The following is a 15,963-nucleotide window of genomic DNA, read 5'->3' as shown; positions in this document are numbered from 1 at the left end:
AACTAGGTGACATATACTAGCATCTAGCTGAATATCAATAGAAGTTATAACAATTGCAGGTTATCTCAGAATCTTTCTTTTGGCTATCTTATCTCTGTAACATGTATGAAGAACAACATGCAAAATAAAATGGTCTTCTAATCTTACCGAAAGGGGATACTAACTGTTTCAAAAGCAGCATCAGCAAGAAGAGCCAACAATTCACCAGCAATCTGCAAAGTGGTATTATTAGATAATTATAGCAACAAGAAGAAAAACTAAAAACAGTTCACTCCAGGGTATTGCAGTCACCTGATTTATTAGATAGGAGCAGTCTGCACAAAGCCTTTGTAAGTTCATATCCTGAAAACAGAGCGACCACTTCTAGTTATCAGAATGCAATGATCTTTTATCCACGACCTGGCTTCTTACTCCAATTTTGTCTCTTAAGGCCTTAACCCTGTTTTTCTGTCTTCTCTATCTTCCTCTCAACTAACAGTGCCACTATGCATCATCCTCATTTCCATTGATCCTCAATTTCAACATGGATATTGCAGGGAGGATAGTAAGCAGGGAAATCGTAAAACAGGATGATAATAGGTTCAAATCCTAAAGTACAAACAGCATTCAGCAAAAATCTGAACAGAGACCAAAAACAAACGAGAAATAAATGCATCGTGTCATATTAACTCGATTTCTGTTCAAATCATATCCATTCCTTACATGATTGTTAAGGCAATTACAATTGAACATTACGGGATCCTTTCCGATATACCATTCCACAATTCATATAGCATTTCGAAATTCGAATCTCCTCTATGTTTACTCCTAATATATGCAGGATTCTATCTGTATTTCATATAGTACCTATATACTCCTCCTAAGGTGAGAATGTGCTCCGCCTATGCAACCATTAGATGAAACTCAGGCCTATCATCAAACAAAACTACTGCACATGAGTCGAAGGTGAAACCACACTGCTACCGGACAAAACATTCACCCTAAAAACGCTCAAAGGTGAACAGGTGCTTCGACGAGACCACTGAGGCGACGCCTGATGTCGAGCAGACGCTGCTGGAGCCTCGCCGCCGCCATGGAGTGGTTGCGGGCGCTGCTGGCGACGAAGCGAATCTTGCGGACGACGACGTAGGCGCGGTTGCGGAAGTTCCCTCCGATCACACCCGCCATCGTACGAAGAGCCGCCGCCTGCCTCCGGAAGTGAGTGAGCTGCGTGGCGTCGTAGGCGTCGTCGAGGAGGCGGGGGAGGGTGATGTCGAGGATGTTGTGGACCAGGTCGCTGACGCGGATGACTCGAAGCACGGCGTGGCGGTTGACCACGACCCACCCCCTGCGCGCCACCATCGCCCGCAGCGTGTGGTCGAGACGGCGGGCACGGCAGGCGGCGTCGACGATGACGACATGGACCAGAGTTCCGACGGGCCACCCGCCGACCTGCAGGAGGGCGCGGGCCTGCGCCTCCGACGTGACGTAGGGCATCGTGTTTCACTGGCTAAACCTAACGAAGAGGAGGTACGGCAGATGTCGCCGTCGGAGCTCACATTTATATTTGCCGGCGAGGCGCCGCTGGATCCCGGCGAGGAAAAGGGAAAACACATTTGCGCTCCTATCCGTTCGATCAGAAGCGATCCGACGGCATATACTGCCGATCCGCGTGGCGATCCGTGGCGCTTCCGCGCTGACCATTCGCAAAACTACACGTGTCGATGCCGCCCGCGTGATGAACGGGAGAGAACTCCTACGGTTCTACCCGTTCGATCGGAATCCATCGGACGGCTAATATTGCCGATCCGTGTAGCGATCCGTGGCCCTCCCGTATTTGCCACTCACAAAACGACACGCGTTGCTGCGTGTGCCAGCCACGCGCGAGCTGGACTAGAGAAGCGGGCCGCGTGGACCGAAAAGAAAGGAGGGAGGACTGCGTCATCGGTAGGCACGGGAATGGACTGACTTTCGATTCGGAAAGAAAAGCGATAAGTTTATATAAGGTCCCTTAACTTGACAACGAGTTTGATTTTCGTCCCTGAACGACAATACCAGATACAACTGGTCCCTCAAGTCTCAAAACTGTGCAGATGAGGTCCCACAACGATTTGGATGACGGTTTTGGCTGGCGTGATGTTTACGTGGTTGGTTTGACTTGGTCATCATCACGTAATCCTACGTGGCGATGATGTGACACTAAAAACAAAATATAAAAACAAAACAATAAAACAAAATGGGGGGCCCACATGTCAGTGGGTCCCACCCTCCTCTCTGTCTCTAGCTTGGGCACGTCATCACCGGCTCCACGAGTCCACGGACGAGCGCGTGCGGAGAGCTGGGGACAGAGAAAGGGCGGCGGTCGGTGAGTTGAAGCCAACTGGCGGCCAGGAGGCCAGTAAGCGAGTAGAAGAGGGAGGTGGCTAGCGAGGGGGGCGGGAGGCCAGGAGAATCGTCAGAGTCATCCCTACCATCGCCGTCGTCGTCTTCGTCCGAGCCACTCCTGCCGGAGTACCACGAGCCCAGCCTCCCCCGTAGTTGTGACAACGACAACTGCCTTTGGCCTGACGACGACCCCCGTGCCCCGCCGCCCTTCCCCGATGCCTGCTCACCGGGATCGATGGCTAGAGGCGGCCAGGAGGGTCGTCGGAGTCATCCCCGCCGCCGTCTTCGTCTGAGCCGCTCTAGCCGGAGTACAATGAGCCCAGCCTCCCCAGCAGCTACGATGACCGCCTTTGGCCCGACAACGACCATCGTGCCTCACCCTTCCTCAACACCTGCTCGCCGGGATCGATTAAGAATTGCATGAAGTAAAGGCCTCGTTTTTTCACTTATGCTTATGCTTATGCTTATCAACCAAATTTTGAATATTCAATCTTAAATTTGGAGTTGATTTTGAGGTTTTTTTTCATTGAAGTTTATTTTTCAGCATTTACTTTTAGATCGCTAAGAGCACGTATATAAAAGTTTTATTCACAAGTTATTTTTCGTTTGTAAATATGTCGTTTTGCGAATAAGAGAAACGATAGCTCCGTAAGGATTTAGCCTCTCAACCTCCATGACCCAAATTTAATTCACTGCAGTAATTATGCCATACTCCATCCGTTAAAAAAAAACTGAACCTACTATTTGATATTGACGCAACCTAATACCATGAATCTAAGCATGTATATATCCAGATTCATCTATACTAATATAAAAAAGTACGAGTTCATCCCGCAATCCTGCAATCCTTCGGATCCGCCATTGATCTGCGGGATCCTACGAACGATATTCCTTTCACGATCCTCCCACGCGCGATCCTTCCCTCTTCCTCAGCGAGAAAAAAACCGCTCCTCCTCCTCTTCTCTGCGTCCCCACCACGTGCTCCACCTCCGGGGCCCCACTCTCTTCGTTGCGCCCCCACCACGCCCCGCGTCCGCGCCTCCCCTGCCTCCTCAACTCCTCGTCATCGTCGGTTCCCCTGTGTGCCTCCCTCGCCGCCGCCACCGCCAGGGGCGGTTCCCTACTCTGCCTCCCCCACCACGCCTCCCACATCGCGCCGCCCCCATCGCCGCGCCCCCACAACGCCTCCACCGTCGGCGCCCCCATTGCGATACCCCTGAGCTCTGCAACGCCGCCGACCGCCGCTCTTGCTCGCTCTCATCTACGACGCCGCCGTCACGCCCCTCTCTTCGCTGTGCTGCCTCCCTCCCCCACGTCCCCATCCCCTCCTCGCCGCGCCACTTCCCCATCTGCCGCCCCGCCTGCTTGCCTCCCCGGCGTCCCCATCCCTTCCTCGCCACGTCGCTTCCCCATCCGCCGCCCCCGCTGCGCGCCTCACGCAGCAACCCCGCAGCGGAACCCACCGGCGAGCTAACCGCCGTCCCGGCAGGTCGCCGTCAATCGCCGTCGCCCCGCAGGTCGGCGTTGCACTGCAGAGGGATTTCCCCGCTGAACGGTCGCCGCAGCAGGTCTACGCCACCTTCTTCCCACGCCGACTCCGTGTCTAATCCCTACCTCACCACAGGTAGGCGGCATTGCTTCTGCTACCATCTTCCTCTTTTGTTTTTCAATCAACAACCATTTGATTTATTTCTGAATCAAATTTCCTCTTATGTTTTTCAATCAGCAACCGTTTCTTGATTTATTTCTGAATCAAATTTTCTTCATGTTAATCACTTCACATTCCTGTTAATCACTTCACTAATGAGAGTTAAAAATAAGATTCTGAGATTAACTCTGAGAACAGCTTAGGAAAGTTGATATTCACATTAATTTCAGAACATCATGTTCCTTGTGAATAAATAGTATGATCTTCAAGCACTTCAAGCAACTATTATGACTTGTTTGTTTTCTGCATTGTAGTTTCAACTTGTGGTTCCAGCTGAAGCAATTGGAGATTTATTAAATCTAAGGCTACATGCTAGGCTGCTATGAGGTAATCTGAGGAATTCAAATTTATATATTGCTGTGTTCTGGAAAAATATCTGACAGTTTAGCACCTCAAGAGAGGACATTAATTTGTAATATATGACTCCTGCATTTCCTTTTACCTCAAGTTCAGGAGTACTCACATGAGTTCTCTCCCCATGCTAATGCTATTATGAAATTTGATAATACATTTCAAAAATCAAAATGCATCCAAGTTCAGGAGGATTCACATGAGTTCTGAATTTCTGTTGTAGTAACTGAATTTGTGTTCAACCCTTAAGAATTGTCAAACATGTTAGGATCAAGTATATATGTCAGCAATTAGGAAATGTAACACCTCATTTGTGTTCAACCCTTAAGAAATGTATGTGTCGATTTGTCGATCACTGTTTTTTTCTCATAATGTTGCTGTTATAAATAGTTCAGCACCACAGGGATTTTGTCTTTGAAGGAGGTTTTTCATATTCTGGTTTACTGCACATGCTATGAGAAAGCCCGATAAGTATAGCTATCCATATATTTCTTGACGAATTCAGCCAATGGTAATAACTCAGTCTTAACTGGATAAAACTATGTTGAGCATGACAACTATAGGGCTAACTGAAAACCTGAAATTTTCAGGGCATAATAGTATGTTGCATGCCGGTAACCCCAAAGTAGCAATGAAGAAACTCATACATTACATACTACAAATCCCAATTTCATGAATACAACAACTTTGGGTAACTTTGAGAATTTAATCAAGAATAGGTACCGTTAATGCTAACCTGTGTTTGTCAACAACAATTATATTTCTGAATATTTTTTAACCTTTGAATATACATACAGGTTACGTAACCCTCTGCTACTCTGCTTTTTAGGATTTGTAAGGCTTGCTTTCCCCATTGCCCAGATCATGATTTCACTGTTGAAAAACCATGTTTTCCAGCCCTACACCTGCATTATCTAGGTAGAATGGAAAAAACGAAAAAAAATCCAAGCTGATCAAATTTGATTTTTCTATAACTTCTTTTTCTTGCTATCATTGTCCTGCTTAGTTGATGTCTATGTCTAATGGTACACTGCTTCCTAATACGCACCGTCGGGGCCACCAGCAAACCTCTGTTGATCCATCAGCAAGTTTTACATTAGTTGCATAGCTGTCAGTTACTATCATGTGGCACTTATTTCTTTTCCTTTGTCATTTATGTGTAAACATATGCTGCCGATGTTGCTGACTCTCATAGTACACGGCAATATCAGGAGGTGATGAGAGCTCTTTCTTATGGATTTTCATTTGCCACCTGATCAAAAGCTGCCATTTTGTTTCCATACAAATGTGCATTTATTCAAAGTAACCTATATAGCAACTATTCAAGTATGTTGCTTGGTAGGTTGTGAACAGAGTTACTCGAAGCATAGCAGGACAGAGGCATAAGAGGGAAAAGTCCTATCGTTTTGTCTCCATGTGTCTACATCGTTATCTTTGATTGCTGATTTTGGCAAATCATATTAGTCAAATTGTTGTTTCTATATATAATAGAAGCTTGAATTGAATGGATAGATATGTCAGTCTGCATATTATAAAGCTTTTGATTTTTCTGCTTATGCATCAGGATAGTAATCCTTTATCCTTTTTCCATCTCCTATTTCAGATGTAGATCAAATAGGCTATCCTATTAGATGGTTATTGAGCAAGCATGTTTATATCAAACAGTCATTTTGTTTGTTGCTGGAACTATCATGTATTGTGTGTTACAAAATTATGCCACCAATATCTTTTGGCAGTATATAATAGGTTATAGATATGCCTACAGCCTCCATGCAAAAGGAATTTGATTCGATGATTCCTATAAATGGCTGCCCACCAGATGTTAAAATTCATCAATGAAAGATTCTTAATTGACCATGTGTTTGATAAATTATTGCAGCACATCGATAATTTATTGCATTATACAAAGTAACTTTGAGTTTTTAGCATAATATGTAGATGGTTCGAGCATGATTTGATTTGTTGCTTACAAGTGATTTACCATTTTGTTTATCAAATATGAGCTATGACATGCTTTTGACTAAAAGTACAGTTTGAAAATTGTCAAACGTAATGTTTATGAAGTTAATGTTGGAATGGTCTTAAAATATGCATCGTCATCATGTATTGCAGTTGTCCATACACATCAGATTAGTCTATACACATCGGAATTCTTTAGTCTAAATATTAATTGCATGGATTCGCAATTTAACAATCTATCTGAACTGAATACTGCTTAGCCTACGTTATTTCCAAATTTGCTGAGCACATATTGGGGAATCCAGTTTGCATGTTCTAGATTTGCACATTTCTTGCTCTTGAGCCACTATCCCAAAGCTTACATGTATAAAAGTACACTACGTAAAAAACACAAAAAGTTGCAAACTTTATGAATCAAAAGTATATCTAATTTTGTGCCACTAACAGTTCTTTTTCGTCTTATGTTTGCAGGTTGCCATATAGGCATGCTAAAAAACCGTCAGGAAGTGTACAAGCTTACAAGCTGTAAATAAACGGAATGAAGAGCAATAGATCATCTGTTAGGTTGCCTTCGGTTTTGAACAAGCGCTATAAGGTGGTCGAAGAAATTCTATTATTTTATTTACCATTGATTGGCTATCTGTTGATGCTTTTATTATTCAACCAAACTGGTGGAGGAGCCAAGGTCACAGTAATCTTATTAAAGGTAGTACGTACTTATAGAACTTCCATTTTCATCGGTACATGTGAGCGTGAGCTTTAATAATGTATTCCATGATGAAATGTATTCCATAGCATTAGGATTGGATGCTACAGGGAGACAAATCTCGGCTGTGTCATATATTCCATGATGCAAAGTTGATGTTGGCTATTGTCTCGGCGTTTCGAATAAAGAAGATTGTTAGAAGAGAATGTAATGGTGTAGCTTCTTTGGGCATGATGTACAAGAACTTTTAACTCAACTGATTTAAGCGAATGATGTATTTCTTTTACTCCATTCAATGTATGTTGACGTGCAAGGCACGTGCACGCTAACTAGTTATATTATAATGTGGTTGATTTTTTTTATGAGACGGAGGAAAGTACTTGTTTGTCGCATGATTAGATGTGGCATTCACATTCGTTGTATATCACATGTTTATTTTAATTCGGAAATAGTAAAAGTCCCTTGCTCCCTTAAATTTTTTTTCCTTCATCATTTATGAGTTTCCATTATCAATTTCTATTTTTTGACCATTATAATTTTTTAGCAGTAAGTTTAAACTCTTAACTATTTTGTTTGTCTAATAGTGAACGGTAATATAGTTGAGGGGTGTTCCATGTAATAGATTAACGGGTGTATTATTGAAAATACAGTAATCGAGAGGTAAAATGTACTTTAAATATTATGTTGTTATAAAAGGATAAGGACTTTCTAGATTTCAAACAGCTGTTTTTTAATAAAAATATCCACTTACTTTTCCCGTATCTTTGAATGGTATACAATGCTTATCACCACTTCCCTATTACTTAGGGCCCGTTCTACTTATCTGAAAACCAAAACGTTTGAAAACAAGTCATTAATAATTGATTAACTATGTATGTATGTATGAACTATAAATTTGATAAATGAATTTATTTGATCTTTAATAAACTTTTATATAAAAAATTTTCACACAAAATGCACATTTAATAGATCGAGAAGCGTGTTTTTTAAAAAAAAAACAGGAGGAATTTGTTGTTTGAAGCTGAAAGAAAGAGCACAAACTTGTTTCCACCTCCCTAAAATATAACATCTTATCTGGGCAACGGTATGTCTGCATAACACTCCAATGGTTGACTTCTAAATGAGACCTTAGGATAAGGGAAATACACCTAAGACATGGAGTATATGATACTACATCCGTCCAAAAAAGAGCTATATTTATATAAATTTAAATTTGATTTTAAAACAATTGTCACCTTATACTATTACATATATCGGGAGTTTAGAGCGATGAGGCTATTAACTGTTCTGTTTTGTTATGAGACGTGAGAGTTTAGGTGGGATGGGGATTGGGATGGGAATTGTCACGCTCTGATTGTTGTTCGGGATTAAAAATAATTAAATAAATCATTTTTCTAGAATTTATATTAAAAGTTAAAGCAATTTAATCAAGTGAATTAATGAGGGAATTAAAATTTTCCTTTAAAAGTTGTCGGAGGATGATCTTCTCGAGTGGGGGACTGTGAGGCCCTCCTTTTTTTAGTTTGGCGAGAGGCAACAAGTGAAAATCGAGGATCTGTAAGGATTAAGAGGGAGAGAGGGGGTTGGGCCCCCGATGGAGATGAGATGCTTGGGGGTTATCCAGGTTCGGGCCGCTAAGAAGTGTAATACCCTATTCCTGTGTATGATGATTTTTCTAAGCCTACAAAGTCTCTGAATCTCTGGTGCACAAGTTAGGGCTAAGCGTTCCACTTATCGATTGATCGATCCCCTTCTCACTAGGCCTGGACCTCCTTTTATACTACAAGAGGTTTCCACATGCGTTAGGAGTGCTACTAGTGAAGAGGGAAAAATACTCTCCATTAAATGTATGCCTGGTGCCCCAACCCGAAAGTCGTTTGTACATCGATTGTTGTGCGGGGCCTATCAAATCATGCCGACTGACATAGGCCGACACGGGGAGGATCCCCGTCATCCATCATTTAATAGAGGCGGACTTGGGGGCGCGCATGCGCCGGGAACATGATCTGGGGCATGTCTAGAGCGGTCAAGCTGACTCCAGACGGTTGAGAGGCGCAGCGCCTCTCATCATCGCGATGGGCGCAGGGCATACATGGCGCACGCCGCCTAACACCTGGCCAGAGCATGCCTGCCTTTCCGCCGTCCCATCTGTCATTCGACCGGTCACGCACCGGTCATGAGCTAGTCAGGCGTTTAGCACGCCGCGGCGTGGCGCGCCTGCTCTAGCCTCATTAAATGCGGTCAAGTGGGCGCTGGTTGGCGTCCACCCAACCTCACTTGCATGACGGCCACGTGGTGACCGTCCCAAGGGGTCAGGGCAGCCCGAGCCCTCGGGCTAGAGAGGGGCGGCTGTCACCCATCCACGGGCCCGACCCCCTCGGGGGAAACGCCACGTGGACGTTAGGGGCGACCTCTCCCCTTTAAGCATGCTACCCCGGGTCCATATCACCGACAAAAGTCATGGATGGAAATATTTTTTTAATATTCTCAATGCCCTAAAATAATTTTCAAAAATTACCATAAATTTGCAAAGCTCAAGAAGTAATTTTAAAAACACAAAGTTTATCTATTCAATTTATTTAACGATTTTGCTATATCTCACTCGAAAGATTTTTTCTTATCTCTCACTCGATTTTCTCACTTAAATTTACAATGCATTTTCTTGTAAGTTATAGTGTAATTTATGAAACTTACATTGTAACTTTTGAATCTTCGCATGTAAGTTTTAAAATTTATATTGGATTTGGTTTTTTTCTTGAAGATATGGTAATTTAGTGTCCATTATGGTGTTTCTTAGTTGCTTTTTGACTTTTACTGTGTCTATCAGATTTTAATCTAAAGATTAAAAATCTGTGTGATACAATAATAAAAATCTTTCAAAAGATGTATAGGTACTCCCTTTTTAAATTAAAATCCCCTCCTTCACTATGGACCGCTTCCAGCCCGAAGGTCGTTTCCGCTCCCCGCGGCCGCTCGGCCTTCCCTCCTTCCCCTCCCTCTCGGGCCGGCCCCTAGGCTCCTCTCCGTACCGGCCGCTCGACCGCGAGGTCTGTTTCACTTCCCCGTGCCGGCTTCCTCTCTCGAATTTTTTTTATTTATAATTTTTTTTATTAAAAGTTTTACAAAAATAATTTTCCATTTTGAAAATTGACGGAAGGAGTCGCCTACCGCCCTCTGGGAGGGCGATTTTTAAAAATCGCCCTCTCAGAGGGCGGCGAAAATGACGTGGCAGACGGCCGTTCGCTCTCGGGCGACGGCCGTCAACGAAATTTGCAGGCGGCCCCCTTGCCGCCCTCCGCTAGGGCGATTTTATACTGTGCGGGGGGCCGCCTGCAAATTGGCGGCGAGGGGGGCATGGAATTTTGCAGGCGGGCCCCTTGCCGCCCTTCGCTAGGGCGATTTTGTACTGTGGGGGGGGCCGCCTGCAAATGGGCGGCGAGGAGGCATGGAATTTTGCAGGCGGCCCCCTTGCCGCCCTGGGGGAGGGCGATTTTTGCCTCTCCCCCTATAAAGCCCAGTCCCTCCTCTGTGAAATTTCATTATATTCACTAAAAATCCAAAAAAAACAAAAGAGAGAGAGGGGAGGGCAGCAGAAGGGGAGCGGCGAAGCCCTGCTGGTTCGCTCAATTCATCACAGGTATGCTCCCATACATCTTTTGCATTTGTACTAATATGTTATGTTTGAGTATATATGTTGCGTTTTAGTTTTAGTTCCATATATTTTAGCACATCTGTAGCACACAGCACATATGTGTAGATCCAGAGCATAGAATATAATAGTATGAATTGAGACATAGACAGTAGTGTTAATTGTAAGATGTAGTTTAGTTTGATCTGGAGAATGTAACGTAATTTTAGAAATTTAGAGAACAATATTGTAGAGAATGTAACTTAGGGCGTAGTACAGAAATGCGAGGTTAACGCAGTTATTGTTTTCATCAGGCACAATGTCAAGTAAGGTCACATTTCAGATAGTTCACGGTGAAGGAAATATTAGATTTGGTCCAGATGGTGTTGATCTGTCAGATTTTGTAATGACATCTAAGGGCATCGATAGGCCTGCGGAGAGAACATTTCAGTCAATTTATAGTTGGTTGTTGAGAGGATTTAGAATAGACCAAGAAGTCTACACAATGTCAGTGTCAGTTGTAGTGAGTCGTGCAACAGAAGGTTATTTTTGGGAACTAATGCCGATGGACAGCACTGATGCTTGGAGACGGTATGTGGAAATGGCTTTTGAACGGTCATGGCCCCTCGTTATATTTGTGTCGGTACAAGAGAAAGATATAAATGTTTCAATGCAAACCGAAGATGTAGAGGGTCCTATCAATGCAGGGGATGTTGTTGGACCATCGATGCAAAATGAGGAAAATCAACCAAGGGAGGAGCAGGCTATGGGCATGGCGGATGAGGGGGAGAGAGTCGGTATAATTGTTGATGAAATGGAGAGGGAAGATTCGGATAATGAGGAAGTGGACGACGACGCATCATCCGATGAGGAAGGTGATGTAATGGCCACTGATTGGGCAAATGAGGACTTCTCTGGACTTGTTATATCAGAGGGTGATCATGTACCCTGGGAGTATAAGGAGAACGAGGTAATTGAGGGTGCAAGATATGCTCATAAGGATGAGATGAAGGAGGCGGTGAAGCATTGGGCAGTTTCCTTGCAGAGAGAGTTTAGGGTGGTCAAGTCAACAAATTATGTGTATGAAGTGAGGTGCATGAAGGAAGATTGTCCGTGGCGTGTCCATGCATATAAGGGTAAATGGAATGATTATTGGAAAGTTAGCATTGTGACCGAGCACAAGTGCTACTTACAAGGGGTGGAGAAGTATCACCGAAACATCACTTCAGCTTTTGTGGCAAGTGAGATGTACAGCAGTGTTGTTGGTAACATTGGCTTTGAACCAAAATCAATTATTAGGCACATCGAGAACAAATTCAAGTACACCATAAGCTATGCAAAGGCCTGGAGAGCCAAACAAAAGATCATTGAGATGAGGTATGGCACATTTGAAGCTTCTTATGATAATTTGCCTCGTTTGTTAGCCACCATTGCCCAGAGGAATAATAATACGTACTATGACCTACATACATTTACATCGGTTGATGATCGAATAAAGAGTGTGCTGCAAAGAGCCTTTTTCACAACAAGCAGGCGCGCAAGGCCAAGGCGTCGTCGCGCAGCAGGCGATTCCATGGTGTAACAATGCTTTCGATTTAGGAAATAAAATGTTGTTGTGATGTAATGAGTGTTCGGACTAAATACTTCTATCGTGTAATTTCAATTCAATGTTGTTGTAATGAGTACCTCCGACTATTGTTGTACTAGTAGTATTGCGAATTATTCGGTGTTGTATCATAATGTTATCGTGATGAGTGTTCGGACTAAACACTTTTGTTTGTTTGTACTCTTGTTTAATATGTGTCAGTAATTCGCTTAGTTCAACATTTATTACTTATGTTGAACTAATTATTTATATGTTTCTGATCAACCTATTTGATGCAGGTATGGCGTACGACACACCGGCGCTGTTGAACCGTGGGATTGACAGGAACCACCGCTCGTTCCTGTCAGCAGTCGAGGGTGCACAGCTCGGCACCTTCCGTCCACGCACGTCGCGCGAGTGGTTGCGTGTCGACCCCCGTCACGTTCCTTGGTACGCGTATGTTCACATTTCAACTCAACTTTGCTTTGTGTTGTACTTATGTTTGAAGTTTGCTCTATACAGGTTGCGTGCGGCAGGCCTTCTACCACTTTGTAGGCTTGTTGAGGCGGCGGCGGACGACCGTGACCCAGCGAAGCGGTGGGATGCAGATCGGTCACTCCTTGCCGCTCTTGTAGACCGCTGGAGACCTGAGACGCACACGTTCCACCTTCCCTGTGGGGAGATGGCTCCGACACTGCAGGACGTGTCGTACCTGCTCGGGCTACCGCTGGCGGGAGCAGCAGTTGGTCCCGTGGACGGTGTTTTTGGGTGGAAGGAGGATATCACTGCACGCTTCGAGCAGGTGATGCGCCTTCCACACCTAGGACCGACCACCACCCTTCCTCCGTACTCTACAGTCGGGCCTAGCAAGGCTTGGTTGCTCCAGTTCACTGTAAGTAAATAAGTTGTTATTATCATACGTGCTTATTTGCGACCGAATGAGTGTTTTGTACTAACATTTCATTCTTAATTGTAGGCGGACCTTCTGCACCCTGACGCTGATGATTACTCGGTCCGACGCTCCCTTGAGGCGTACCTGTTGTGGTTGTTCGGGTGGGTGATGTTCACTAGCACCCACGGGCACGCTGTGGACTTCCGGCTGGTCCACTACGCACGGTCCATCGCGGATGCTCAGCCACAGGACGTGCCGCAGTGGAGCTGGGGTTCTGCCGTGCTAGCAGCCACGTACCGTGCCCTCTGTGAGGCGTGCACGAAGACTGACGCGGGAGCGATCATCGCTGGCTGCCCTATGTTGCTTCAGCTTTGGGCAGCCGAGAGGTTTGCCATAGGTCGACCAGTGGTGGACAGCGCACCCTACGGGGTTGGTCGCAGCGTGCAGTGGCCAGAGGACGGTCCCACGATGGGGACTTACTGGTGTCGACGTGGGGTTAGTGCAACTTCGCTGCGTTATAAGTTTATCAGTCGTCTTTTTTTTTTCTTCACATAACATGTCTAATTCCGATCATGTTTATTGCAGCGTCGTTACGCTCACGTCCAGGTGAGACGTGGTTACCCGGACTTCGTGTTCGAGTTTGACCGTCTCCAGCCGAGCGACGTCATCTGGGAGCCGTACACAGAAGAGGCCGTCGCTGCGAGAGCACCGCTAGGACTTTCGTCCTTGTGCACACGCGACCAGGCTTACTGGCTCACCATCCTGCCGATGGTGTTCGACATTTTCGTTGAGCCTCACTGCCCGCAGCGTGTGATGAGACAGTTCGGACTTAGGCAGGTGTTTCCGGGCAACGTGCAGCCGACCGTCCTCCCTGCCGACCACTCGTGAGTTCGGATTGTTCATTTCTAAATTTTTATGATAATTACTTCATCGAGCCATATAATTTACCTCTCTTCACAGGTTGACTCGACGGGGACAGCTAGCAGGCGCACTTTGGGCTCCACGTGTACAGCAGTACGTTGACGACTGGGTGTTAGCTACAGAGGAGGTGATCAACGAGCTCTTCCCACACACGGAGGAGAACTACCGTGACTACCTTCGTTGGTACCTTCCTCGCACTCGTGCGCGTGTGACCTTCACTCCAGACGCCCCAGAGCCGCACGTTGCCGCTGTCACGGACGCGTATCCCACGCACCGTGACCGAGACTACTTCGTGGCGGTACATCCAATTTGTATTACTTCTTACAATTATTTCATTTATCTTGCATAATATAGGACAACTACTGAATTTGTTATTTCCATCTTGCATAGGCTGATGCCGCACGGGATATCAGTGCCGATATCACCGCAGTCCAAGTGAGGTTGAACAGAGGTTTGCACTTGACTGACGTTGAGCAGAGGGTGACCTTCGACCGGATGCAGGAGAAGATGCGTGCGGTCATGCGCGTCTTCTCCTGTCGCAGCGCCGTGGACGTCGTACCTCCAGCTGGTCCGGTACAACCACGGCCTCGCGCGCCTACCGTCGGAGCAGGACCTCGACCTACGGCACCTATTTCGCACGGTACTGCTCAGCCCAGAGGTTTCTTAAGTTTTGTTTCTGTTTTTGTACGAAAACATCACCCCGTCGTAACTTGATGATCCATCCTCGCAGGACCTCGTTTGCCTTCGAGCGCCCCTAGCTTCGGATCAGTGCGACCTACAGCACCGGTTTCGCACGGTACAGTTCAGCCCAGATATTAGTTCATTTTTGTTTCAGTTTTTGCACGATTATGTCACCATGTTTTAACTGCACGTTTCCTCATCGCAGGACCTCGTCTGCCTTCGAGCGCGTTCGCAGGCACGACCGGCGCTTCCACGAGCTCCGCAGGGGCGTTCGCCACCTCTTCGGGCGCGTTCGCCACCTCTTCCTCTCACGGAGCGTCGATCCCTCGCCCACACGGTACTTTACTTTTTATTAATACTGTTAAATACCTGTACGAAACTGATGGTCCTTGTCCAGCAGGATTTGCAGCCGGGATCTTCGGTACTGGGGCCTCTTCGTCTCACGCCGGTAGGACTGGTCCTACTAGCCAGTTCTACGACGACGACTTGCACGGTGCAGACCACCACGACATACTAGGCTCCTCTCAGCTTGGAGGAGCTCCAGAGGCGCACACTCAGGAGCAGCCAGAGGTCACACCTGTACAGGCAGGACGGGTTGGCCGTGCCGTACCCCCGGACCGACTCACGTACTCCCACGGGCACATTAGGGCGCAGGGTAGGAGGGACAGGGGTAAGAGGCCTCGTCAGTAGTGTTCTACCTCTTCAGTCCTTATGTGACCGTTTCTTTTGGCTTACAAACTTGTAAAGCAGTACTACTTTTGCTATTACTACTGCAGTACTACTTGTGTTTGTCTCGTCTACATAGTTCTTTTCATTCATATGGTGCTAGAACAACTTATGCTCACGACAACACACTTTCGGCGCTGCACGGTAGTGTCAGATCCAGTAGCGCGCACAGTCCACAACAGCACACATGAAAAGCGGCAGCTCGAGTTATCACTATCAACTTTCGGCGCTGCCTGTTTACATAAAGTGAATCACGCCCACGCGTGATCGTCTTGTCACATCTAATGAATAATGTATCTCATTGAGTTCACATATATTGCAGTGAAAACGACGCTATATAATTGACAATCTGAAGGCAACCTCTTCATATCTTCTTTCCCACTAGCACACAACACACGAAAATGGAAGCCTATTCATTGGTAATACGTAATCTAGATTTGAG

General features: G+C 45.8%; 2 protein-coding genes and 1 long non-coding RNA gene across 3 annotated transcripts; 2 read left to right on the top strand and 1 right to left on the bottom strand.

The window, feature by feature from the left end:
* Window positions 1-637: 637 nt before the first annotated feature.
* On the bottom strand, window positions 638-1,513 carry LOC4332076 (uncharacterized). Its single transcript, XM_015773611.3, has one exon. The coding sequence runs from the start codon at window positions 1,474-1,476 to the stop codon at window positions 991-993; it is 486 nt and encodes a 161-aa protein (XP_015629097.1). The 5' UTR covers window positions 1,477-1,513; the 3' UTR covers window positions 638-990.
* A 1,818-nt stretch (window positions 1,514-3,331) lies between these two features.
* LOC9267487 (uncharacterized) lies at window positions 3,332-7,450 on the top strand. The gene is made up of 4 exons (XR_010740330.1): window positions 3,332-3,988; window positions 4,327-4,399; window positions 6,854-7,088; window positions 7,178-7,450. It is a non-coding gene; the product is annotated as an uncharacterized lncRNA (long non-coding RNA).
* Window positions 7,451-13,783: 6,333 nt separating this feature from the next.
* On the top strand, window positions 13,784-15,589 carry LOC136355590 (uncharacterized). Its single transcript, XM_066308331.1, has 6 exons — window positions 13,784-14,077; window positions 14,154-14,412; window positions 14,505-14,754; window positions 14,845-14,910; window positions 15,001-15,132; window positions 15,196-15,589. The coding sequence occupies exons 1-6, from the start codon at window positions 13,962-13,964 to the stop codon at window positions 15,483-15,485; spliced, it is 1,113 nt and encodes a 370-aa protein (XP_066164428.1). The 5' UTR covers window positions 13,784-13,961; the 3' UTR covers window positions 15,486-15,589.
* The last annotated feature ends 374 nt before the right edge of the window (window positions 15,590-15,963 follow it).

The sequence above is a fragment of the Oryza sativa genome, chromosome 3, assembly GCF_034140825.1.
Source record: "Oryza sativa Japonica Group chromosome 3, ASM3414082v1".
Lineage (NCBI taxonomy): Eukaryota > Viridiplantae > Streptophyta > Magnoliopsida > Poales > Poaceae > Oryza > Oryza sativa.
Note: the sequence above shows the minus strand (reverse complement) of the source record. Positions and strands in the feature narration are given on the sequence as shown.